The 27,628-nt window shown below is 42.8% G+C and overlaps 1 protein-coding gene across 1 annotated transcript in view; it reads right to left on the bottom strand.

Moving 5' to 3' along the window:
• The window catches only part of TGFBI (transforming growth factor beta induced), a 35,745-nt gene that overhangs the window by 6,135 nt on the left and 1,982 nt on the right, over positions 1 to 27,628 (bottom strand). Inside the window, exons 2-13 of the mRNA XM_019534731.1 lie at positions 27,583 to 27,623; positions 21,018 to 21,116; positions 10,966 to 11,030; positions 9,436 to 9,593; positions 8,211 to 8,375; positions 7,216 to 7,362; positions 6,644 to 6,785; positions 4,881 to 5,093; positions 4,165 to 4,302; positions 3,754 to 3,899; positions 3,171 to 3,307; positions 2,016 to 2,146 (exon numbers count right to left, since the gene is read on the bottom strand). Coding sequence (XP_019390276.1) covers positions 2,016 to 2,146; positions 3,171 to 3,307; positions 3,754 to 3,899; positions 4,165 to 4,302; positions 4,881 to 5,093; positions 6,644 to 6,785; positions 7,216 to 7,362; positions 8,211 to 8,375; positions 9,436 to 9,593; positions 10,966 to 11,030; positions 21,018 to 21,116; positions 27,583 to 27,623 — 1,582 coding nt within the window. The remainder of the gene's footprint in view (positions 1 to 2,015; positions 2,147 to 3,170; positions 3,308 to 3,753; positions 3,900 to 4,164; positions 4,303 to 4,880; positions 5,094 to 6,643; positions 6,786 to 7,215; positions 7,363 to 8,210; positions 8,376 to 9,435; positions 9,594 to 10,965; positions 11,031 to 21,017; positions 21,117 to 27,582; positions 27,624 to 27,628) is intronic.

Below are 27,628 nucleotides of genomic sequence, written 5' to 3'. Positions count from 1 at the left end.
ATGTAAAGTACCATGGGGTGTTTATGATCCCAGGCCTTAAAAGATCACTGTCCAAAATCAGGGCCCTCTTAAACCAGGCTGATGCACTGGGTCAGTAATTCATTCACAGGAATGGGTACTGCTTCCAACAACGCATTGCTTTTCCACTTGGTGGTCCAATTTCCAACCCAACTCTGCATTGTTTATAAAACTGGATGAGATCACAATCTGAGGGTTTCCATCACCGCATCTTACGTTTTCATGCTCTTTCTCCCAAATAAATGTTTGTTGAACCTGTTTCTGTTATCTGCTTCATTTCCTGAGGATGGTCAGGTTTCAAACAATAATAATAGGGATATAATAGGGAAAACCTTGTTTGTTATTGCAAATCTCAACATTTTTGCCCTTATTAATATTCCTTTTGAAAGGGCTGCAAACTCTCATAGCAAGCCACACTGTAGTATTTGAGGCATAGGATGGGGTGCTACCATTTTCATGGCACCAATGCAGAGTTCACAGACACTGGGATCATGGGCGGCGGGGGCGGGTGTTTCCTGGATTCAAAGCCCAGTGAAGACAACATGAGTTTCTCTACTAATTTCATTAAACTTCAGATCAGGCCTCAGAAGAAGCAAATTGGGTCTATTATTTACAACCTCTGTTTAGGATAGTCAGAGATTTTTGCAGCTGTGGGCATCAGTCCTTCTCGTTTTCTCCTTCAGAGATTCAAATGCCACTGATTACACTCCAGATCAGCCAGAACACGGGACACCTTTTATCATAAAACGACTTCCAGATTTTTAATCTAGAAAAACACAGCATCTCGTTTTGCAATTTTCTTTCGTCCAATGTAAGTCAGATCACACTGCATATCCCCACCAGCATGATTCACTTCTTCAAAACCATAAGCTAAATATTTGCTTAGAAAACCAAGAACAGTTAAAGCACTCACATCTGGGATATTTCACCCATGGAGCAGGGCACAGTGGCTGCAAAATGGTTGAGAAATATTTATACATTAAACATGAGAATGAATGTACAGTCTCATATTATACATGACTTGTCTGGGCACTTAAAAGGATCACCCACGACCAGGTGCAGATGCTTCGTAGATTATGATGTCAATATTTGGCCAGGCTTTCATAACCAAAGAAGATATTACGCTAGAATACCTGACATTCTTTCCAAACTACATCCATTCTCAACTGGAAAAGAGAGAACACCCTACTGTTTATACGGAGGATAGCTGTAAACCTTCTCATACTTTTTCCGTATCGACTTCAAATTCTATGCTTTTCAGCACGCTGATCCTCTCCCAGCACACTGATCCTCTTGATCTTCAGTAGTCCAGAAAAATCAGTTTTTTTCTTATGACTAGATTTGTTTTATTTTTCTGTATGCACTCTTATCATATAGGTATATAAATATTTGTTAATATAGAATATGCTTTATATATAAAAATGCTTGATATCAGCAATATATAGCATTTTATCTTCAGACAAAGTTTTGGTTGTGGAGGCCTGGATTCAAAGCCCACTGAAGACAACAGTTGTCAAAGCTTACTTTAAGCGACCATATTATGCATAGAAGCATGGTGAGACATGAGAAGGTGGCGCAATAATCCTTTCTCTGTATACTTTGCCAAATCCAGAGATCTCAAGAACATCACTAGTAACACCACGAAGAGGTGAGGCAGTTGTAGTACCACTGTCCCCCTTTGTCTACACCATCAGCAGAGCCAAGCCCAAGCAGGGAGGTGGGTACACTGCATACTGTAGATGCATGCAGAGCTGTCATGGTGGTGTGTGCCCTCATTCTCAGTGGCTTTGTGACTGCCTCACTGGAAAATGCAGTGCCATTTCTGAAGCCTACTGTATATATCAGAAACTTCCAGTGGGAGCACATCAAGGGTGCTTATGTAGAGTGTTTTCAACAGACATGGTCAAAGAATGGGTTCCAGAAGACACATTGGTCCAGTCATTCCTTCAAAACGTGTTCAACGTTCTGCAAGGCAAATCACATTTATAGATATTTACCCATAAGCTTGTTCAGTTCCCCACGTGGCATAGCCCGGAAAGCTTCATTTGTTGGTGCAAACACGGTAAAGGTACCTGGCCTATTTAATGTCTCGGTTAGACCAGCAGACTGGATTGCAGCCACCAGTGTACTGCAAGACACACACAAAACAACCTTGTCAGTGCCATTGGTTCAAACCTACTTTAAATCCTTACTGTAACTGCACTGCTTGGCTAGTGAGTTTTATCATAGATGTTCAAGAGAAGCTACAGTGGTAGAGCTATACCAGGTTCTGAAAAGTTGGTCAATAAATTTAACCCCGATCCAAAACTCACAGTGGAAGTATTCCAGGGGGCTTTGAATGGGGTCCTCACTGTATTAATATATGCACAATAGGGTCATCATCTTCCAACCACCTCTATACTATTACTCCTAATAATAGGCATGTCTGCTGATACATCTCAACCCAGCTCATATTGAAAATATGAAGCAAAGGACAAATCAAGGAGGCAACACAAATATTCTTGCCTCACTGGCTGCATTTACAAATGAGAAGAAATAAACTCTGGTGCAGTTTGTGCCAGAGTCAGCTGCTCCCAGATGCAGTGTCTGCAGGTGCTCCTGGGACCCTTATAGCACACTGAACTATGGTGGAGCAGTCCTGGGCTGGCAGGGAGCCTTGGGTGGCATCACTAGGTGGCACTGTTGGGCAGCAGAGGGGCCTGCTGGGGCATGAGGGTGCTACAGCGCAGAGCTCGGCAGCGGGCAGCTCCCACACTTTAGCACCCTCATGCCCCAGCCAGGACCTGTCACCGTCTACATATCCATTTTGATGGAGTAAACTACTCTGCCATAGGATAGTACTGGTCTCCAACAGTACTATCCTACAGTGGAGTTCATTTACTGCAGCCTAATACAGGCACACATGTAGACTGTGACACTTTACTGCAGAACTAATTAGTCAGCTCCACAGTGAAGCACATGTGTAGATCTACCCATGTGGCACTAAAAGCTGGGGCTTGGATTCATTCAAACTTTGCTTTTTATAATTTAGGAAAAGGACACACCTTTAGATTTTCTTCTTACCCTTACACACACCATGTAGTAGTGACTACAGTCACCAGGGAATAGGATCCATGGCTTCTACGTGGTCATTAGTAAGAATAATGTTTTACCTGAAGCGGTTATCTGCTTTTAGCATATCCATCACTGTTCCCATTGGTGGGGTTAACATCTTTTCCATGATGAACAATGTGCCAAACCTTCCCCTCTTATCATGGGCAGCAATGCAGCTGTTTTCAATGCAAAGAGTCTGCAAATACAAATCACAGAAAAGAAATTATAAAAGCTTTTCAAGGGAGAGGAGATTTTAATTAACGCAGGGATTTTAACTGACACGGTAATTATTTTTTTAATGAAAATGAAAAATATAAGGATGCTCAGGAATTTATGGGGTTACACACGTGTAACTGCAGTCCTCAGCCTGCTGAATTTTTATTCCTAACATTGATAATGTGTAACGAGGTCTTAGCTTCCAGGTTCCAAGTTGTTTGGAATTGAAATGGTCCAACTGAAATCAATAGCAGAACTCCCATTCACTTAAAACAATGGTGCCAGGATTTCACCTCTGCTGTGAAATGGGTGAGACTGTAAACCCAGAGCTCCATGATGCCATTTACAAAGACCACTTTTAGAGCAATTCACCTTTTAGAGCTTCAATATTGTAGCCAACGAGGACAGATATGTATAGGGACTTACGTTACGGTACACAAAAACTCTCAGCTCCTTCCCACCCAGAGTTTCCAGCTTCTGTCCATGGTAAAGATACTTAGAGGAAAGCTGGTCTTTAACAATGTGATCCCGAAGCAAATTTTTCATATTGTTGTCAACACGAGGAATCCCATCTGTAGCAAAAAGTACATCAAGACCCAATGATTCATTTTACTCCAATGACTGAGCCAGTAAGAAGGATCCAAGTACTAATTAGGATATCCAAAGTACAATAAGGCCTCATAATGGAAGCCATTTGAGAGGGACATGCATTGAAGAAAAAAAAAAAAAGGTCTGCTTGAAACACCAGTAATATTCTACTCTGCAGACTCAGTTCCTCTAAGAAGTGAGTCTGTGCTCGTCACCAACGGAACAAATAAAATATTGCTGAAGTTTTACCTTTGAATGCAGTGTTTACAGGGGCAAGGAGCGTCAAACGCTCATTTCCAGTCAAGTGAGAACTGAGCCCGGCTTGTCTGAAAAGGTCAATAGATGTTGTAACCTCAGATTCTTGACCCAACTCAAACAAAGTCTTAGCTGAAACGAAATCACATAACAAGTTACTGCAACATGAATGACACTGTTTGCTGTTAGAAGTACCTGCTAATAAGCTATTCGTATTTCTGGAAAGCTACTGCATCAGTTCCAAGAAATTGATTCCACAGCACACAGGTTAGAACTTTTTGACTGAAAATAAAACCTTAGTTCTCTTCTATCAGATCTATTTAATTATTCCTAATGAACCCTTCATTACTATATCTTAGGACTTTGAATACTGTGTTAAACTGCAGTAATATAATATTCTATTAAAAGCTAGGTTTCCAAAGATGGATGAGTTGAGCATGATGAAAGCACAAATGACAAGTTGTTTCTATACTTCCCTGCAGATGCCTCAAGAACCCGTGCTTACACATGCAAATCTGGGTGTTTGGTACTTAATCATCCAATTTGCAGGCACAAGTACTAGCTCACGCCAACCACATTCTTGCTTTTACCCGCATTCTTGTTGTGCTCAGTTAAAATCTGCTGCAGAATAGCTAACCCTCTCCTCAATCAGGTGATTTTCTAGACAAAGGGTAGAAAGATGTGCATAAAACAAAGATTTATCTTTTTACCTGCATCTGGGATTAGCAGCTCATTAACAAAATGCACAACACCATTGGTTGCCACAACATCCTTGTTAGCAATGATAGGCCTTCCATTCAAAGTGAGCTCCTCCCCACTACAGCCTACTTCCAATGTGGTGCCTTCCAGAGTCTCCATTGCCAAGCCAGCAATAATAGCCTCAGCACACATAGCTGACTTCAATATATGATGGTTCAAGAGATCTATAAGAGAGAAAGCATGTTAGCTTGGCCAGTTATATGGCTTGGTATCATAGCTCCAGGGACAAAGACCTGCTTCAAATACACAATGATTTACAGCCTACAGATTAAAACCAATGCAATTGCCCCAGAGAAGCAGCTTATAGTCCCTTTGGTTTTTACATAAAATACCACCTAAATAGGACTACCATTATTATTATTTTCTATTTTAGAAAAAAAGATGTAGTTGAACTAAGATCCTTGAGTTACACATCACTATTCATGTAGCAGCTAAGACATTTAACATCTGTTTTCAGTGGAAGCTGCCCTCATTAGTTGGCAGTTGCATATTTACTGTAGAAGCTGCAGAAGAAGACAATTACACTGAGTAGAAACCAGCCTCATTTGAAGCCCCTCTTGATTTGAAACCAGCCATTCTTGACTTGAAGTCTTCAAGGAGGCAGTTTAATGTAGCCAAATCTGAAATATTGACAAAGAAATATGGGACATCTGTGCGAATGTTAATCTAGAAGAGCTGGACTGACTGCAGTGAATTTTCTTCAAAATTAGACAGATTAGGCTTTGGTCAGAGACACTTGATTTCTCTACTAGAGTTGATTGCTATGAAGTCCCTTTAGTGCTGCTCCACTAGCCCAAAGGGCATGTAAACTTGTCTCAACAGAGTACCAAATGATTCCCAGCCAAGCAGGCTCTGCACCATAACCTCTTCATCAAAGATGTGCTAGGTATGGGATACCATTTAATTCCAGGTTGTATAATGGTTCCTAGAGGACCATCACCAGCAAGCATAAATTATAACAGCTCTAAGGCTACTGTGACTTCCACCTGAGGCTCTCCTATCCTTGAGTCCTTTGACTGAACCCAAGGAGCAGTCCATATGACCAGGCAGATGAATGAACATCTGTGGAACTGATCACATGGGCAAGGCAGACAGACTGTAGCCCATAATTTTACTTCCTATAAAATCTGCCTAGATGCTTGTAGTAGAGAAAACCTCCATTTTCCAAGAAAACAGAAGTACATTAGCTTTGACATGATCATCCAAGTCCTGCCTCATCCTAAGTGGAGGCAAAGTATCCCTTATGTTCAAATGCCACTCCACAGCAGAGGCATGCAGATGGGTGTTTGGAGACTGACACTTGTGCACACTCAGCAGAGTTCCCAGTCCAATGATGCACAGTGGTGCTTGGACAGGTAAGGCAATACTAGCTTCTTAGTTACCTTGATCCTTCTTTGACTAAGGCTGGGTCTCCAAAGGTGACCAAAGCAATTACTATGAAAGTTCCTGATTTTATTCTCCTGAAAACAAACTGGAAGGTCTGGAGAATGGAACTATTTCCAGTCTTCCCACCACCAACTACTCCTACACCCACCTAACACACATATGCAGGTTTGGTGCAGCCTGTAGACTTCTAGGGACAAGGAGTGGAAATGGGTTATTAGAGCCGAGGTTAGAGTATACCAAGGGTTAGTTCAGTCCAGTTCTATTAAGTCCTCCTGGAACAACAAAATACTTTTCGACCTTTTAACACACCTGGCAAACAATGATTTACCTCTCAGAGCCTCTGGGTCCCCAAGGATTCTGTTCAATGTTTCTTGTGGGATCTTCTCAAAGGCCTCATTGGTTGGAGCTAAGAGTGTGAACTGGCCATTGCTCTCCAACAAGTTATTAAGACCTGAAGCAGCTACAGCAGCCTTTAAAGAAACAAAAGATGGTGGGAAGAGAGGCTAGCATACCCTCACCAAGAACAAGAAGAGGGGCAACCAAGTTCTCAAACCAAGACAGTGACAAAAGGCCAGATTTAGAAAGGTGTTTATGACCACCTACCTGCAGAAATCAATGGAAAGGCTCCCAATAATTCCAAAAGATGAGGTATGTCATATAAAGGGTAAGATTTTTTTTCCCCAACATAGTCATACCGCCAAAAGCCCCAGTATGGATACACAGTTACACTGATATAGATTATTACTCTTCCCAAACAGGATTAGCCTACATTAGTATAAGCATTTTGCCAACATCTTTAACATGGACAAGGCTTTAGGTGCCTCCATCACACTGAAGTTTAGGGAACACCATTAACAAAAACCTTAATGATCACATCCAGGATTTCCAGGGTGAACTCACCCGAAGAGTTTCAAGGCTTTCCTCAATTTCAACAATTTGCTGGATGTTGTTGGTTGTGGTAGCGATGACTTTATCTATGAGGTGAACCACTCCATTCGTGGCTTGATGATCAGCTTTCAACAGCCTGGCGCAGTTAACTGTTACAATCTGTGGAGGAAGCGCAATCAGACTGCATTAGCACTAAGAGAAATTAAATATATCTATCTATATATAATACATAAACAAAAACACACATCACATACATATACACACACATGCTATACATATTCTAATATTATAAAAACCTTACTCTGTCTGGCCGTAACGCTTTATTCACACTCTGATCGGTTGTCTGAAACAACCAGCCTGGCCCTGGCCTCAGCCCAGATCAGCAGAGGAGAAAGGGGAATGGCCTGGGGCTGGCCCCTGCCCCAGCAAAGCAGTGGGGGGTGGGGGGGGAGCGGTCCTGGCCCCCAGCCAGGGAGGGGGGCAGACACAGGCCTCTGTCCCTGCACAGCAACCACCCCCCCACCACCTATCATTCTTGACAGGCAATTTGCTAGTATATAACGTATATAATTACCTGTTTATGTATGTACACACATACATACAATGATGAGATACATCTCATTACCTTATTTATATTACGTGCAACAGAGCTTTTATATTCTATTTAGAACTAGCTTCTTCACACACACACCCCCTCACCTCACCAGCTACAGCTCATGGACAGGAAAGAATCAAGCCCTAAATTACCACAAATTGTAACCCTGATTGTTTAAGCCAAATCCTGTAACATAGGAGTAGCTTCAACTCTCACTTATGTCAACAAGAGCAAGGCAGATTCAGCACCTTTTTGCATCAGACCTTTTTCTTCATGTTTATCATCAATATTTTACCCTAATTTTACAATAAAATTACAAAAAAAAGTTGTAAAAATGGAAATAGACCAGATCCTCCAGTTGGGGAGCTGGTCTGTAGACATTTATCAAGACTTTACCAAATAATTTACTTACTCCATTAGGATAATGGTGGATCTGCAAGGAAAGATTCTGGTACATTGAAGGGAGAGATGTTCCATGTTTCAGGTCATCTGTGAGGACTCGCCTATTCACCATGTGGTAGCGAAGAGCATTTAACAACTCAATGTTGACGTTGCTGACCAAGGAATCCAATGTTTCCTAAATGTAAGCAAAATCAGACTAATTATTCTGAGACTCAACATAAAGAGAGTAACTAGCATCAGGATTATGGATTTGGCAAAGGAACTGCCAGCATACAGATGCATTTCAGTGATGCCTCATATAAATGGAAGCCTAAGGATGGCATTTTTCAAATGCCGGGTGTTCATAAAAGTTTACTGAGGAAACTCCTTTATTCTAAATAGGAGCTGATACTCTAAGAACCTGTCAGGTTTCTATGTTTAAATGAAAGCTGCGTAGATTAGGTAACACCAAAGCTATGCCTTTTATGAATGACTAACCAGAGCCTTGTATCAAGGCAAAACTTTTGTTAATTGCTGTCATCATGTCTATGATAGCAGTACCTACAGTTGGTCCAAATAATGAATCAGAAATATCCATGTGCTAGGCAGAGTAGATGCATATAATGAAAATATGATTCTTGATCTTCAATGCATGCATCTGTTTAAAGCCATCTCAGCAAATAGGGCACAGGATTTTGAATTCTTTCCCATTTCTATAGATCAAAGCAAAGTAAAGCTGATGGGGTTTGGCAGCGGGGTTAATTAAAGAGAAAGAAGTGGAAAGTTTGAAGCCAAGCAATTCTATGTCCAAATTCAACTGTGGAAGGCCAAGAATTTAATAAGATTCAAAAAAGGCACTGGACGTTTTATGGATATCAGGAATAAACAAGTTATCAAGTAATGAACCACAAAAAGAAAACTGTAGAAAGGATATTTGATTTCTTGATTCGGGTCTTAAGTAAATCTCTAGCAAAGATCAGAAGAGTCCTAATATGGGAGCAAATTGACCCCCAACTGTCTACCCTGGGGCTCTTAAACTTACTCTCAAGAACTAAGTACTAGTCAAAACTGGACTTGATGGACTATAGTATAGTAATGCCTATGTTGGAAGCAATGCCTTGCAATGCCTGCGTTGGAACCTGCCTTGCCTCCATTGGGACTAGCCATTCAGTGAACCTCAGTCCCTACCACGCGGAATATTAAATAAAGAAAAATAAAGCAGCAAAGCAATAGAAGAACAGTGAATTTAATCTTACAGCAGGCAAAGAAGCCCAGGCCAAATTGCTTGGAGCAAAGATGGTAAAACTTCCAGGTGCTTCAATTTCTGGTCTCAGGTTCGAGCGGTCAGAATACAGCTGTGTGGTAGAGGATCCCACAAGCCCCAGAGTTTCATAGATGTTTGAAAGTGGTAAAGCTGAAAGAAGAAAATATTTTATTTCTAGCACACAGTGATTCATACTATACTGCACAGGAGTGAATTAAAACAGAGCTGCTGGCAAAAAAATGTAAATGTCTGGAAATGAAACATGCCAGTGAACTCAGCCATATATTTGTTAGAATTAGAACAGCAATTTATCACACTGCTGTCTTAAAACAGGGACAGATTTTAATCTCAGTAGCTACACTATATATCCAGAGCCAACAGCTTCACCATGGATTGAAACGGACTTACTTTAGCTTCATACAAAAATCAGAATCTAGCCCTAGATAATTAAGGAAAGAAATGCCAGAACTGAACAAAGATATTTTTATAGGTTTCACTTGATTTTTCATTTGACACTGGGTTTTCATGTTTCTTTCCTAGATGTTTACAATTAGCAACACAGGTCCAGATTATTTTTAGGCTGCAATCCCCATATCCATTGTTATAAGTAACCTGCTTCTCTATCAATGGTGGCAAGTGCCACAGAACCCCAAACTCAGCCTTGGTGTCTGAAAACAGACCTGGAATGACAAAGGCCAGGACTGGGGCTTGCGGTTGGGGGTAGGAGGGGAAGGGACTTCCTGTCCATGGAATGCAACTGGCTGCCCATTTTCAGGGCACAGCTGATGGCACCCCAATAGCAAATAGGTTGCAGGACTTCGAGCAACTGGAACATCCACCCAGATGAGCATGGCTCCCACAGGGACTACAGATGAATACCTAGGCCTGCCCTTATCCAGAGCTAGCTCTTGTTTGCACTGATGTCATGCCAAATTACATACTGACAGATTCTTCACTGGTGTAAAGTAGCACCACACCCTTAATCTCAACGGAGCTTGCACCAGCGGAGATGTCGACAACTTCCTCAGGAGGAAAAGGCTCAGATAGGGACATCAAATTTGGAAGAAACGGAACATTTCCTTTTTGCTGTAATGCGATGGATTTTCCCCTTCTTTTCTTTGTAGTCACTGAGCTGTCTTTTTCAAGCAGATGTACTTTTCTAAGACTTATGGCTTGCCATCATGAAAAATGAGTACGAGCCAGAAGATCGGTGTGTTATGACAGATAGTTTTGCATCAGATTTCCAGTAGTGCTACTCAACCTGCTCCTAATATCTATACCAGGCTTAACTTAGATTAATTACCTTCAATATATTTTTAAGTGAAAAGAACATTTCTGTCAAAACTCTGCAGGCGTTGAAGCTCATTTGAGATGATATAATTTAGTTTTCGACTGGATATGTCTTTTTTCTTCACACAATTGAGTATACAGTATCACCCACAATTCCCAAGAATCAGAGCAATTATCTGCTCTGGACAGCTGTAGAATTTAAATGCCTAAATAAATATAAAACATATTTTACCAGCTGGACAGCCTTTTTCTCCAGGAACTTTTTCATATCCAGGGCAGCACTCATAACTGATCACTCTGCAATAGAAAACAGACACCGAAGATTAGACAACAAGTTTTTCACTCTACATGTCTTTTTCTATATTTTCAACAGCTTATATGTACTGAGTTATAAAACTAATAAGTGATCTTAGAATTAAAACAACTAGCTATATTTTATCTCCTTGCAAGTTCCAGTTGTCTCAATCCCTTTGCGTTGTAAAAAGAAAAGAAAATACCAAAAATCAGGTTCCCTTTGAGAGCATATTCAAATCCAAACAAAAGACTGAAATCAAATTTCAAGTGCCAGCATAGAATCATAGACTCAATGAGTGAGAAGGGACCTAGACAGATCATCTAGTCCAACCCCCCGCCATGGGCAGGAAGGAGCACTGGGGGCGGCAGGGGTCATAAGACCCCAGCCAGGTGCCTGTCCAGTCTCCTCTTGAAGATCTCCAGGGAAGGTGAGAGCACCACCTCTCTGGGCAGCCTATTCCAGGCTCTGGCCACCCTTACAGTGAAGTAGCTCTTCCTAATATCTAACCTAAACCTATCCTCCCTCAGCTTGTGGCCGTTGTTCCTGGTGACTCCAAGGGGGGCCCTGGTGAACAGACCTTCCCCAAGTCCCTGCTGCTGGCCCCTGATAAGGTTGTAGGCGGCCACAAGATCCCCCCTCAGCCTCCTCTTGCAGCGACTGAAGAAATTCAGGTCCCTCAGGTCCTCGAAGAGCTGGCCACAGAGGCCCTCAACCATATGAGTGGCCTCCTCTGGACCCTCTCCAGGTTCTCCACATCCTTCTTGAAGTGCGGCGCCCGGAACTGGGCACAGTACTCCAGCTGCGGCCTGACCAGCACCACATAGAGGGGGAAATAAGGGAAAGGTAGAGTTGAGTATCTTTTTCAAGGACTACCTGAGGCAACTAAGATAGGCAAAGTAACCACTTCAAGCATTTGCACTGGCTGGGAGTTGAACCCAGAGCCTCAACATGGCAAGCAGGAATTCTGCCATTGAACCACCAATGCTTCCAAGCATATAGGCTTGGAAAGTGACTGACTCACAATCCTAACAGAAGTAAAATATTTATTTTATTTTTTACAATGGCATGTCCAGAACCTACATAGGACTCAAATGCAATGGCCAAGATGGGTCATTTTTTCAGAAATTTAAAGTCTGAGGCACCCAGATTTTTAACTACTGGCCACATCTGACTGCCAGTTTTTCCTGGAGAGAGGAAAGCAACATGGAAAATATACTGGCGCATCCATAGCACCTAATCCTTGTGCAAGCAGCCCGAGACGGTCTTTCCCATAGTGGTAGGGTATTTATACACGAAAGCTTGCAAAAAAGAATTTTTCCAACTATTTGAGTTGGTCTAATAAAAGATATCAGATTTACACAAAACACCTTGTCTACCTTTCCCCTAGTGCAGTATTTTAGCAAAGGAGCTAATTGGTACAGCCAGGAACAGAAGTAGGAGGCTAGTTTCCATTGCTGACCTTTGGCATGTCAGCCAGTGCCCGCAGTAGAACAGGTCAGCAGTTTGTCCAGTTGGAACTGAGCAATTATGTTTCAGTTGAATAGATGTGGGTTTGGCTTGTTGCAGGCCGAAAGCTGAATTCTGCTTAGTTTGCATCCCAGATGTGTGTGTCCACATGTTGCAGGCATACACATGCACACTGTACAGATCCATCTGGGCTCCCGCCCTCAGCCTCGGGGGAGGCTGAAATGGACAACATTCCTCCTTTTGTGGAGAACTCTCATCCGTTTCAGTCGCCTGCTGGGCCACAATAATGGGAGCACAAAGGGAAACCAGGATGGTATAACAAGTAAGCAGGTGTTGGCTGATCTTCTGCTGAGTCAGAAGAATGCTCCCCATCCTGCCGGGCCATGCTGGTTACTTGTGCAGTTGTTTCTTTTCCTGGGAATGACAGTCAGTGCCCTCTAAAGGACACAGATTAAACATCCATATATTTTCACTTCTAGAGCTGATCTATTCACTTCGCTTCCTCCACAGAGTGACCCGAGAAAAGGGCACCTGGTGCCCAAAAGCTTTTCTAACATTTCTCCCAACTATACCGTTGATCCAATTAAAAATATCATCAAAACAACCCTGCTTCACTCCTTACTCATGTCAACCCCTGAAAGCCTATCGCTGTGCAGCCCACATGATATCCCTCTTCAGAAGTGAACACAACCCAGTGCAACTTGAACCACTGAATGCCATATCAGAGATGCCTTCCATGCTGTGGGAAGTGGGGTATATATTCAGTCTATATATTCAAACTGCATCTCCCTTCCACAATACCAAGAGCCAAATTCTGCAGGCTGTGCAGAAAGACCATGAGCTGATTCACACTATTTGTTATTATGCAACGTTCTTGAAAAAGCTCCTTTTATTGAATTGCGTAGGTCTTAATTACTTGGTGTGGCTTTGGGTCACACTACTATTTCTCAGATAACATTTGCTCATAGTCCCTTGTATTGATTGGAAAGAAATAAAGCTGCAAGTGCCAGCTTGCTTTAGCACACCGGGAAAGCTATTTTGGATCTCCTGGGTTTGTACACCACATTTAACCGCTGTTTGGATAACTCCTGGTCAATCCCCAGTGTTAAGCTTAACAAAGCAGTGTAATGTTTTCTTTCATTTGATCACTGCCAGCCCAGCTCTTGTTGGGAAAAACTCTCAGCTTGTCTCTGTATCACAAACTGAACCAGACTTTTCCCATCAAGCTTTGGGACTCATTAACTGACACAGCTGATTAGTTTGCCAACCATATTTTTTATAGTAGGTGAGAAGTGGCATCTCTAACATCTTATACACATTGCACTAACAGACCAAAATAAACTCTGGAAGTAGCAAACCTACCACATAAATAACTGCTGCTTGCAAATGAAACACCCATACTATTTAGTGCAGTGTTCAGGGCGTACACAGGACCAAATGCAGTTTGTGTAGTCTTACCCAGCCTAGCTCAAGTGGTGTGGGCAGTGTAGCTGCAGTAGCAAGGAACTCAGGATGGGCTAACTGCTCGAGTATTTTCTGGTTGGCCTTAGCTAATTTAAAGTCCATTTGGTCGTGGCCTTCATAAAATTCTGCACAGACATACCCCTGGAAGAAGTACTAAGCCTCTGGTACATTAAATACTTCCAGGCTGCTGATAGACGGAACTCTAAACCATTTTGAAAGGGAAAGGCACTCGCTCCTTTGAAATAAACAGAGCTGTTCTGAATTAACTTATATTTGCCTGCTAATACCACACTAGGACCCTGACTGATATAGGTTTAGACTCACTTTTCCACCCCACTTACAATATTATAGGAGCAGTTTATCAAAACATCTTCGAACTGCATAATTCATACCAATATAACCGTTGCATCTATGCATTGATTCACTAATGATCGAGTCAATTCAACTACCCTGCTCCACTGTAAAAAGACAAACAGTGTGATAGACCCCGACCCAGTCTCAAGCCCAGTAGTTCCACTAATTTATGGAAATTTTCATCAACTGAGGAATGGGCCCAGTTCATGTAACATGAATTACAATTTAAGAAGTCAATAAAAGGCAGTCACTTTGTTTTCAGACTGGTTCCCATAGGGAAAAAACCAAAACAGAAGTTATTGCTTTTTTTTCGCACCGAGTTGTGCTTTACCACTACCCTTTACAATTACTAAAAAAGGGACAAAACAGTTTGAGCTTGGTGTCAAAACCATGAATAAAACCAGAGAGTCCTCTAAAACTGCATGCTCTCTTCTTCTTCTCTTTTTTTTAAAACTTTGTTTGAAAAGGAGGGGATTGGAGACCCCGAGAGCTGTGTTTTACTGGGCTTAGTTCAAAAGAAGGAAAAACCTGGAGCCTTTGGGTATTTGTCAGCATTTGAGCAGCTCGCAAGCAGTGGGAATGCCTTGGGTTTAAACAGAATTCTTCAGGGTAATTAAGAGTCAGTGCGTGAAACGAATACCTGTGCTTCTGTGACAGAAGCAAATAAATTGTGTGTCATGGCTTCCTAACAGAATTACAAAGCAAACCCAGACTGATTGTCTAGACATTATATATTCCATGTGGGAAAGAGTTTGCCTAAAGCAATCTCTTCTTTTGACTACTGGAGATCTCAACACCCTGCTGTTCCACTTTTCTTAGCTACCTTATTTTCTCATGTTCATTAGAAACATACAATCCCCTGCCCCCAACCCCCAATTTCTCTCTTTTTTTTTTTTTCCACCAAAGAAACTAAATCCAGTCTAGACTGCTCCTTGGTCCAGAAGTGTAATCAAAGACGAGGCGCTGGTTAAAGAGAAATCAGTCCAGAGTTCAGCATAAATAATTCTTGAGTTCTGACGTCGCCTTTAAAAGGCTTATTTATGGATTGATCGGAGATTAATGAGCTGTGACTAACGGATCAGGAAGTGAGTGTACACAGCTTGCAGAACGGCGTTTTAACTCACTCCAGGGTTTACAAGACTGCAGAAAGCCCATGGCAAGTGAAAGCCTGCTGGGGCCTTTGTGCTGGTAGCCAAGAGCTACATCCTCTTTGCCACAGCTCTGTATCAGCTGGCAAAAGAAAAAGCTGGATATATCTCACCGGTACAGAACTGGCTGTAGCCATGTATGCATCGGTCTCAGATCTCCCAGGGTGCTCATCAGTGCCATGGTGACCTCTCTGATGGATCACTAATTCATTTTAGCACATGCCACTTGGATGCTTAAGTCAATACAGGAGGGATCTGCCCAATTGTTCAGTGGTGCGAAAAGGCACCTTGTCTCCAGAGCCTTCAGCTAGCTTTCTGTTGGCTTCAGGGGGATGATTCTGATGTATGAAATGGTGATGGGTAAAACAGTGGCCACCTGGGAGGCATGTGGGTAAGTCCCCAGTGCACAAGTGAAATTAGCTGGTGGGCCTCGCTAAACAGGCCCTGGAGTTACATCTCCGGGTGCAGCAGGCTGGCACAGAGGGTCGTATTGGATAGAAGGTCTTGGCTGGGAGATGTTGGTCAGAGGATGCAGCAAGGATCAGCTGCTTCCTCTTGCTTTTCCCTTCGAGATGAGGAGCAGAGAGAGCCTAGAGGCTATAGAGCCATTCAGACGGGAGAATGAACTCGCTTTGGTTGTTAGGAAGTCTTTATTCTCAATGTATGCATAGAGCTTGTCATGTAAGCATATTTTAAAAGGCAATAAATAAGCCTACTGCCAGCGTAACTCCAACAATCCCAGTGAAATTACCCTCAGGGTGAATTTGGCCCAACAATCTCTGATCTTTTATTGCTAGACCTGAAAACAACCCCAGTCTCTCCCTGACGGTTCACAAAAGTCTCACCCAGCTGGCATACCGCATTACCGAGGGCTTTTGGGAGATGGCAAGAGCTTCCCAAAACCTCTCCACAGCTGAGTATGATGAGGTAACTGGCTTCCACCTTGACTCAGCTGTGTTTTCAAATGCCCTAGAGATCTCCTGCCTAGGACATGGTAATTTAATTAAGGCAGCCACATTCTCTGGTTGTGAGCCAGTATCCTCTGCAGGGCCACATATCTAATGGGATCTACATCGCGTCTCTCCTTTCGCGGTGGCTATCCTTTGAGCAGAATGTAACATTTATCATACCACTGGGCAAGAGACCATGTGAGGTCTTTCAGGAGAGTTGGATATCATAATATACAATAAAGAGATGGGGAGACACTGGCCAAGAGTGGGGAAAAAATATGCATGGGGCAAATTTATGCACTGGTTATTGGTAGCTGTACTGTCAAAGTAGATCAAATTGCATGGATGTAACAGAGGGCAGAACGTGGTCCTGTATTTGAAGCCTTCTGTTTGTTCAAACCTCACCAAAAATCATCTATTGCTTTTATATTTTGCAAGCTCATTCAAGCTAGAGGCAGAATTTGACCCAGAATATACATACTGCCCCATGAACCCACATGAGACTGCAAAGACTGTAAGCATTTAGCCAAGTTTTGTTCTTATATGGCCAATGGCATACAGTTTGCAATGTTAAATGCACTCCTAACTTACTGAGCAGGCTAGTGGTACTCTACTTGGTATTCTACTTGAAAACCCTCGAATCCACCAAATACAGTCTCTGTCTATGATGCTGGATCATTGGTTACAGATCACTGCATCTCTGCGAGGTGGATGCCAACTATGCAAGTTAAGTAAGCAAGCCCGTCAGAATGCCCTCATACAAAGAGCATTTGTCATGCACTGTGCAATGCTTTCTCACCACGATTTCCTGACCTCCTTGCTGAGTGATTTCAAGTAAAATCTTTATAGTTATTAAGTCAGATTTGGGTTTCAAAATGCCGTGTTCCATAAAATAGCCCATACCATGCACAGTGAGCTACCCTATTCCTTCCCGACCCCCACTCCCCCCAAGTCATTGTTCTGCCACTATGTTCCTAAAATTTAATTTTAAGTGCATTTTTCAAGGTAATAAAAATAAGTGTAAGCATACATTACTGAATAAAGATCTATTTGTAATAATTTCCTGTAATAAAGCCCATCTGGTCTGTTTTATAAAGGGAGTGCCAGAGACTTGGGTTTTTTTCTGAACTAAGAAAAGCACATCAGACAAAAGGAGAATGTTAGTTTAGCCCAGGAAGACAGGAAAGTGTTAAAGGACAAACATAATGCCACTAGCAATTATTATTTCAAAGGCTTAAATGCAAAGTTAGCCAAGTTATCTCTTTGTCCTTAAGATAAAAATCTGGAGCTGAATTATATTTATCGTTTTAAAAAAGCACTTTCATGAGGATAGTGTGCATGGGATTCATGGAAATATAAACACAGAAGTATGGGAATATATTAAATAAAATACCCCTTTGCCCTTGGAAAGACTATCTAACCAACAGTGGAAAAGTAGTTAATTACCAAAACAAAGAACTTGTTTTAATGCTCATTAAATCAAAGTGAAGTCAAACTTTTTGCCAACCATCTAATTCTACTTCATCATCATCAAACAATGCAGTGTTGGCACGCACATAAACCCTTCATCTAATTTCTTCCAAATAATGTAATCCAATTCTTTTGGATGGGTCAGAACACCAAAAACCACAGATAAGAGGGCTAGTGATGCATGTGTTGAAGTTTCTATCAAAACTCATCAGATCTAGCATATTGCCCTAAAGTCTTCTGCAGGAATGGTCCAAGATGCCGGACGCTCAGGATACAAGCCTGCCTGACATGATGCTCACCATCATAAGCAGCCGGCTGCTATACCACTGGTGTAAAGAAAATGTCATTTCTACAAAGAAGAAGTGATGCACAAACAATCATGCATCTATTCATGGATTTACAGGGGTGATCCTTTGGGGATGGATATTACCACTTAGATGTAGCACACTACAACCCGTTAACATGGGCTACTGATATCAATGGGACGAGTCACCGAGTGAGCAAGGGGTGGCTAGCTCAGGTCATTTACAACTGTATTCAAAAAGGAACCAAGTAAACATGCTTAGCCCACAGCAAGTGGAAGTCAGTATTCCTCTGGGGCTGTAGCAGCTCATCCACTTTCCCATGCAGGGAAAATCCCTCTCTAAATCAGAGAGGATCTGAACTCCATAACTTGCATGGCCTCCCCAAGACATCTCAATACATGAGATGATGATTAAAGTGACCTTATTTCAACCTTCAAATGACTAAAGCAACTTGTCTAGAGAGGAAGGCCCATATCCCAGGTATATGCAACCTACAGCCATAATCCAGTATGTTTTCCAGGCACTTTTCACTGGGAACATGATATTATATTATGCAGAAAAATGAGAAGGGGAATTAAGTAGAAGGGGGGTTTGGTTTTTACATACAGATAATTTTGTCTTCACCTGTGAGCAAAATATCCCCATAGCAATCGACCAACCCACACATCCCCAGGCACCTTGACAAGAGGTGGTCCAGTGTGTGTGGCAGGAAGGAGGGGGGGGATACAGGGCTGGCCTGGGGAGGAACTCATGGTCCCCACACACCTTAGCTGGAAAAAAGTGACCTAGCCCCAGGCTGCAGCATCTTTAGTAGATAGCTGTCCTGGGACAGCTTCTCAGAAACAGGTTTTTAGACCACTCCAACATATGGAGGGACATCTCTCCTGCACTTCGGCTCCCTTCCACTGGGGCAAAATGGACCAGGGATGAAAGATGCCCAAGTCTCCCCAGGCACTGTATGTGCAGTGCAGGCTCCTAACTCAAGGCTCTGGAACAGGCTACCAGGTGCCAATCTAGCTAGAGTTTGTTTCACAAAAGCCCTCATCCCCTTGTGAGACGTTGCAACGTTATGAATCCCTGCTCATCCTCCCTGATTTGAGGTGACGGGTAGATTTTGTATTTTAGCATTTTCTCGTAGTCAACATTTTGGCTTAGGACAACCTTACATTATTACTGTATATGCTCAATAACATCATACAATACTTCTGCAGTTTTAACTTCATGTAGAAGACTAGGGAATGCATTCATTTAGAGGTAATGCGCTGAAAGACCAGAAACCATAAAGAGTGGTGATTTCTGTTTTTCCTACCTCTTCATTATACAAACAAGAAACACAGGGGACTAAACATGAAGCTCCGCACATGCAGTTGAGCCACTCGAATGTTTTCTTTAGCAGCCAACTTAAAATCCAGATAGTCCCTTCAGGTGAAAACAGTGAAAGACTTCTCAGTTTGCTGCTCAGCCAGGAAACAGAGTTCATTTCATCTCAGCTCAAGAGAAAGATTATTGTAATAGGCCCGATTCAATGCCGGACTGGATAATGCTTGTTAAATACTTTCCCAAATGTCCTGAAAAACATCTGGATGATCTTCTGATGTCAGTTCCATTGAAGAAATGATTTTTCTACACATGATCTCCATCAAAATGAAATTGCTAATGCTTTCATTTATGTCAAATTTGCATGGAAATCTTGATTCAGTCTTGGCATGGGAAAACAGAGAACTAGCTCCAATAAAATTGCGACAGGCACAGCTTCACACGCTTCTGAGAGGCGCAGCTCAAGCCCCATTATGACATTCAGAGAGATTGCATGACCTCGCCAAGGCCATGTCTCTTGAAAGACAGACAGACTTCATCAAGAGTCTGGCAGCCAGCTGGGTTGCACGTTATAACTCGTGCACCTTTCAGAAGAATGTGCGGAAGCTGGCTACCCACACCATTTTGTGCAATAGCTACTTACATATTATTGTTTGCAGGTTTGGGTGTAAGATGGATCGGAAAGCCTAATGAATTTTCCTGGAGGAGTCATCTGAAAACATTGCCTTAAAACTGACATTTTCCCCCTCCCCTGCTCCCTGTGCTATTTTCCCCTTCCACAAAACCACAAGGAAGTGCCTCTAATATCCACCAGCTCTGCACTGCTTCTTTATAGAAAAAGAGTTGGGGGGAGAAAAAGGCAAAGTTAGTTAGTAGGAAACATCTGATCCATACTTCATTACAGCACTGAGAGCTCTGCAAGGATAAAAAATATCTCAGTTCTTTAATGAATCATTCCTTTTTGGCTTTCCATCCTTAACAACTCCAAGTGATTCAGGATGGACCCTCATTTTACAGCTAGGAAAAAAAACAACAACCAAGGAGCAAATATTAATTCAGAAGCAAATACATGATAAATCAATTCTTCAGGCATGAGAGAGAGAGAAAAGCACCTTCATGTTTGTTCATCAAGGGGCAAATGAATCTAAGTGCAGCAGGGCGTCACTTAAGTCCTCACTTCAAAGATTACTGATATATGGCTCGGCCTCTCAGCTTGTGATAAATTAGTCTGTGCCCAGAAAGGCAGCCCAATTAACAAAGTATCAATACATCTGATAGGTATAAATGCCCTTTCCCCAAAATCAAATTGTTCAAAAAGCCATCAGAATGCGGCTAACAGAGTTTGTAATGAAACAGATCTTAAAGGTATATACAGCAAGAGGCCACATGCTGGAAACCGTGATGGCCAATGTGTTTAAAAACGGCTGCTTCTGTCTCAAAAGAACACTATACAATCCATGGACCCATAATACCACCTTTTTACTGAGATTTCTGGATGCCTCTCAAGTACTTACGTTGATTTGCCACAGATTTTCCTCTGGTACCACTGTTTGCAGTTTGTGAAGTATTTCCTGTTTGTTCCAATAAGCTTCTGCACAGCGCACACATTGGGGCTATAGATAAAGACAGATAGAACGAAATATTGTAAGCTTCTTACTCACTCATATATAGACTATTAAGCGATGCCTGAGCTGAAAAGGGTCTGAAAAGCAGTACTGTGTTTACGAGAAGGAATCTTGTTATAGCCGCAACTTAAATTTCTAAGAGATCAGAATATATAATGACTATTATAAATGATGCTATTCCCTGAAAGAGCTCTCTCTTCATGAGGCCAGGATTTTTTCCATCTTTCCTGAGTGCAAGTCTTGACCTTTCTCCACCTCCCACCCCCAGCAATTAAAAAAAATGAAGTTAAAATTACAGTGGCATCGGTATTCCCATTATGGATGTAGATTAAAACTCAATAGAGCGCATAATAGGGTGAATATTTTAAAATAAATGTAATCAAGATGACTATTTGGCTTCATTTTAATACTAAAAAGAGAGAACAGTATTTACTAGTCTTTGAACTAATGTGGATTGAATTGGTTTAAAACAAACGTTCTTTTATCTGAAGATTAGATTAGACCCATTCCATTCATGGCATTAGACCTGTATTACTGCTTGAATTACGGATGGTTAAAATGAGCCTCTGTTACAACACAACACCATTTTCATAGCATAGTTTACCAGGTGGAAGTGGACAGCAGCCATCAATCATGATCCTGAATGGTATTGAGCGTGCCAACCCTGATCCAGCAAAGTCCTTATGCACAACCCTGATCCCGCAGCCAATGGATAACAGCCAGAGTGCCCAGCCCATTCTGAAGAGGCCCTGCTGACTGTACGAGTCCCAATCCCTTGGGCCTGTGCACTAAAATATATTGATTCCAGGAGGAGGAGGCGGACATGGGCAAAGCTGGAAATGCAGTGTATTACTTACAGAATTGAGACTGCCTGGGTCAGGCATCTGACTACTGTCCCCGACTCCTGCCCCAGAGAGGCACATTAGAAGGTGGAGGAGTCAGGGGTGGTCAGATCCAACAGCAGTCAAGGTAACATGCAGCCATGGACCATGTCCTGGACAGCACTTCATGGAAGCACATGCTAAGGCACAACACCTTCTATCAAGAAGGGCTCAGAACCCCACAAGACTGCTCTTCCTCACTCAGCCAAAGCCCCGGGGGGTGGGGAAGATGCCTAAAATATTATAGTGGCCTCACACTAGATTTCCATGGACAAAAGAGTCTACAGCCCATTGCAAATGTGCTCTGAAGTTTTATGATAAATGACACCCAGCTCATTCATTAACCAAGAAGTTTGGGGCATGCGGTGGGGATTCCTCTCCCCCACACCTCTAGGTCTGTTTGCTTTCTCCTCATTGCACAAAATTCAGTTCTCCCCAAATCACTGGTCTCCACCTCATTAGTGTGAATTAATGTGAGGTTCTGCTATACATTTGCTAAATGCACTGCTGGTCTCAGCTGGAGCCTGGCTTGTCTTCAAGAAGCCCTTTGTTGACTTTGCTGCGGCACTGTGCTGCAGAGACACTGTCCCATCCTGCTGGGTGCTGGGCACCCTCAAATCCCACTGAAGTCAACAAAAGCTGAGGACCCTCAGCTGCTTGTCAAATTGTGCTCATAAGTTCCAGCATTGCTGCCACTTCCAATAAAAGCAGTGCACTTTTGCTTGGAAGCATTTGCTTCATTTTACACAGAATGCCAGGTACGCAGGGAGAAAGTAAGATCCACTTTCTAAATGATTAAGTCAATCAAAGGCCAAAACTTCAGCTGGTATAAACCGGGGAAGCTTTACTGATTTCCACGCCGGCTGACATCAGTGGAGATCTGGTCCCAAATAGTTTATATCGCTGCCCTTTGTGGCTCAGTCTGCCTGGACTACTCTTACAAGGACACTCCAGCTACCTCCTGGATTTTGGTGTCTGTCTCAATAGCAGCGGACAATCTTCCAGTACTCATCCTTGACAAGTCTGGTTACTACAGAGCTAGTTTTAGCTGGTCTTTCAAGTACTTCTGGAACAATCTCTTGCTAGTTAGGAAGAGGAGAAATCCTTTTGCATTTTGAAAAGTATTTTACTTATTAACCACAAACTCCATCCCCCAACCCCTTCTGTTTGGTTGAAGTACTGAAGCTATATGCTCCCACATCAGTGTTGCATTTATAAGCATAATGCCACACGTGGATCCCACACAATTCTCAGTACAGGAAAATTCCCAATAGTCTGTATTATCAGCGATTCCCATGACACGGCTACAGTAAATGCTTCCAGTAGTGTTCTGGTGCTTTGCCTCTTTTTAGATTAAAATGAATTTATTAACCCTCTTCTCTGTCCTTGTTAAGTCCTCAGTTCTGTTTCCACTGAACTAAGCTAACTTGTATAAAAACTGCCTACTGCTTTTCCTCTCTAGTCCCAACTACTTGGCTGTCAGTCCTTACAAGTGAGATCCCTGAAGCAGGTACTGGCTCTCTTGAAAACTTAAAAACAGTAGAAGCAGCTTTAAATAGCAGATTTTTTAACATCAGATTCTGCTGACTTGCCTTAAATCAGACCAAGTCACAGCTTATCACTGAAAGTGTCCAGCAGTTACTCAATCCTTCTTGGAGCCAGTATTTCTACAGGGTTGTAGTTGGTGTGTTAATAGGCTTTCTGCATTTCATTAACTGCAGCCCCCCCAAGAGATCTGCAAATGGTTCCCCTTTTTGCTTTTTTTTAATAATATAAAAAAGACATGGCTTTTTTTCTACAGAGCAAGATTCTGCCACCCATAATCCTATAGATTTCAGTAGAGGTAGTCATGGAGCAACACGCAGCAACATCTGGTTGCATATCATTGGATTGTGGGATCCCTTCTGAGCTCTCTACAGACCATAATCAATGTAGCTTATGTCCAAGAACCCTGTGGCTGTTTTCCCATTGTTTCTGCTGTTGGATACGTGTATAAGCAGACATCCAAAAATGTAGCTTACTGAGCAAACTGAGTGTTTTTTTCTAGATCCCTCCACCAGAAATGGACTAGCAGGCCAAATCTGGACAGCATAGTACAATTCATGGAGTATCCGTCCATCTCCAAATGCTCCCATGCTGGTTTATTGCCACCAAGATCTCAAATGCCCATTCACCTAGGAAAACAGTTGCAGGTGCTTGTCTCTATTTCTATTGATTGAACCGGCAACAACATTCTTCTCTCTTTCGAGATGAAGGAACACCAGAGAAATACATTCATTTAAAGCAGACTGGGCTGTGGCTACTTCCTAAGTACGAGGTGCTCACTCTATATTGAAGTTAGTAGGAGAATTTGGGTATTGTTTGGTTTCAAGGCTTAAGTAGATCAAGAACATCAGATTTATATCATTTACAGTAAGATTTTGACAATCAAGACACCTTTTAGATAGACAATAGTCTAGAATTTGCCTACCAAGGATCTGTACTTGCTGAGACAGTCAAATTAAAGATGCCCTTTTACAAATTCCAATCTTACACTCCTTCATGCTTTATTCTTTCATGGTCCTGGCTCTAGCTATACCCACTTCGATCCACACCTACCTTTCGATCAGCATCTCAACACCCAACCCACCACTTTTTTATTGTTCCTTGTGAGATCTTGAAAGAAGTGCGAGTCACCACTGCAACTGTGAGAACTGACGGTTGTACCTAATAATGTCTCTACAATGGAGCGAATAGGATCAGTAACTTGTTAGCAGCCTATAACCATGTGGTTTTTGAATAGTCTTCACCTTGGAAGGTTTAGTCTTAAAGAAAGGTATTACTTCTGTCCAATTTTTGTCCAATTCAATGAAGACTGAATTGGGGGTCTTTAAGAGGAGGCTTGATGCCTACCTGGCTGGAGTCATTTGAGCCCATTTTTTCTCCTGCCCAGGCTGGGGGTTGGACTTAAAGATCTACAAGGTCCCTTCCAACCCAACTTCTATGAAGATCTATTGACAAGGTTTATGTATAATGCTATATAGTTGACAAAGGAAAAAAAATCCTAAGGAAAAGAATAATCCTATACAAATAATTTCTGGTATTTTGTAGCCTGTAAAAAGGAAATGAAACCAGAAGCAACCTTTGAGCCAACTCAAGTCTGCAAAGCGACCAAATGTAAGACCAATTAAAACATCATGAAAAAATCTCATAAAATATACTGCCGAGATCTGCCCTTTCTTGCATTTTGTCAAGATCTGGTTGTTATGAAAAGAGGTGTTGAGAACACACTTGCTACTCAGCAGGAAGCAAACAGAAAGAGACCAAGTGCCTACTCCAGGAAGCTAACACCCTACTACCAAATCTGTCCCAGGGACTTCACAAAAAATAAAAAAAACGTAGCAGCTAAGATCTCTTCTTGCAGTCTAAATATGCATTCCCTTAATGGGATGCATGGAGATATGAAAGTACAAAGTGGTCTAAAGTGACTTCTGCAATACCCAAGTGTTATGGAAAAAAATTAAACACACACACTTTGTGTCACAGTCTTACTTCTTTAACTTTGAGCTGTACATTGTTTAAATATAGAAAGTACTGCAGGCACTGGTCCAATATGACAGCAAACATAACAACACTGTGGGCACATCTACACATGCGCTTTTATGTGCTGTAGACTATTTTACTGTGGTTAAAGTGTAGAAAACTGTGCCATTACACTAATGCACAGTAAAATAGTCTACTATGCATTACGTGTCCATTTAAAAAGTGTGCAGATGTGCTACGGCACATTAGCATAGCCTAATGCACATTAATTTAGTACCTCACATTGGAAGTACTAAATTTCACGCACATTAGAAAAGGCGCATTGATGCACGTGTACACATCCCCTGTGCTTTCCGGCCAAGTGCCTTTTGTCTGAAGAACTCAGGTGCTTTTTAACCCAAAGAAAGAGTCTGGTCTAAAATAGCTGAGGTCTGAATGGGACCGAGTAGCATTAAAAACTTCAGGGACTGAAAATTTCAGCTTGGGTGACATTTTCCAAAAAGTTGTTTCTTCTTTTAAAGACACAGGAGATATACTGAGTCTAAGGAAGATCACACTTTTCTCATGTGGGACAACAGGCAATCCCCACAATGGGATGCCCTGCAGCCTACTCTCCCCTGAGGAAAGACCTGCAACTTCTAAGGACAGACCTGTGGCTTGAGAACTGGACTCTTAAATCGCCTCAACACCCACCAATGAGCTGTGGTAGAGATCATCCTCGAATGGAGGGACTGTGGCTGACCCCCAGCATGCTTCAATTAAACACCACTATGAAGATGATGAAATTGCTGCACCCATCCTTAGTGCAGGGTATAGCCAACAAGCTCATCCCACCCCCTCCAAGTTTCAAAAGCTCCCCACCACACCCACCCACACACCCACCCACAGTCCTGAGAGATGGATGTGAAATAGCTGCTACTTGGGTTAGTCTAGAAGGTGCAAATCTAGCCTGCCTTCTGTGCCATGCTAGCCCTAATCCTAGACTGTACCAGTCACCTGTGCTTCTATGAGACCGTGCTCCCATAAGTGATACATGAATCATCCTGAGGGTGTTGCCAGATCTCTCTCACATTCGCACACATGAACAATCTTGATAGATGGATATGAATTAGATGCTATTTGGGGTAGTCCAGAAGGTGCAAGTCTAGCCTGCCTCAGGTTCCCTGCAAGCTGTAATCCTAGCCTGTGCCAATGGCAACCCAACTACATGTCTATGGGACTGTGCCCTTAAAAGTGACACACACACAACCATTCCCAAGAGATGGATGTGAATTAGATACTGCTTGAGTTAGTCTAGAAGGTGCAAATCTAGCCTGCCTTCTGTTCCATCTTATCCTAGGCTGTGCCAAAGCCACCCATGCTTCTACGGGACCGTGCCTTTAAATGCGATACACATGTGAATAATCCTGATAGTGTTGCCAGCTCACTCTCTCTCACACACACACACACAAACAACCCTGAGAGATGGATGCGAATCAGATGCTACCTGAGTTAGTCTAGAAGGTGCAAACGCAGCCTGCCTTCTGTTACCTGTAAAGCCGAGTCCCAAGGTGTGCCAAAGGCAACCACACTTCAGTGGGACCGTGCCCTATACGTCATACACACACGCCTAATCCCGAGAGACGGGTGTGAATGAGATATGACTTGGGTTAGTCTAGAAGGTGCAAAGCTAGCCTGCCCTCTGTGCCAAAGCCACCGACACTTCTGTGGCACCGTGCCCCCACGCAGCGAGATCACACCCACACACACACGTTTCCACTGACATCCTGCCGCACTTCTGGCGCCTCTCACCCGCGGACTCGGACGAGCAGAGAGTCCCTGTGCCTGATGAAGGGGGAAAGCTTGCTAGGAACCCCCCCCCCCCCGACTACTCCTGTCGTCTAATAAGAGATGTCACATCTACCCGGGGAAACGTGTCACACACACTCGGCCTGCTGCGAGATCGCACACGCGCGGGCACCATCCCGCGGCAGCACGCGCGGGGGCCGGCCCCCTTCCAGCCCCGAACCGCGGCCGGGCACGAGGCGGCCGCCCCGCTCCGCAGCCCTTACCCGTGCTGCCTGCCGCGGAGCCGGCTGTGCTGCAGGACCTGCTGGT

This window comes from Crocodylus porosus, unplaced genomic scaffold (genome assembly GCF_001723895.1).
Source record: "Crocodylus porosus isolate Cpor-Errol unplaced genomic scaffold, CroPor_comp1, whole genome shotgun sequence".
Taxonomy (NCBI): Eukaryota; Metazoa; Chordata; order Crocodylia; family Crocodylidae; genus Crocodylus; species Crocodylus porosus.
The sequence above is the reverse complement of the archived record's forward strand: the minus strand, read 5'-3'. Positions and strand labels throughout refer to the sequence as shown.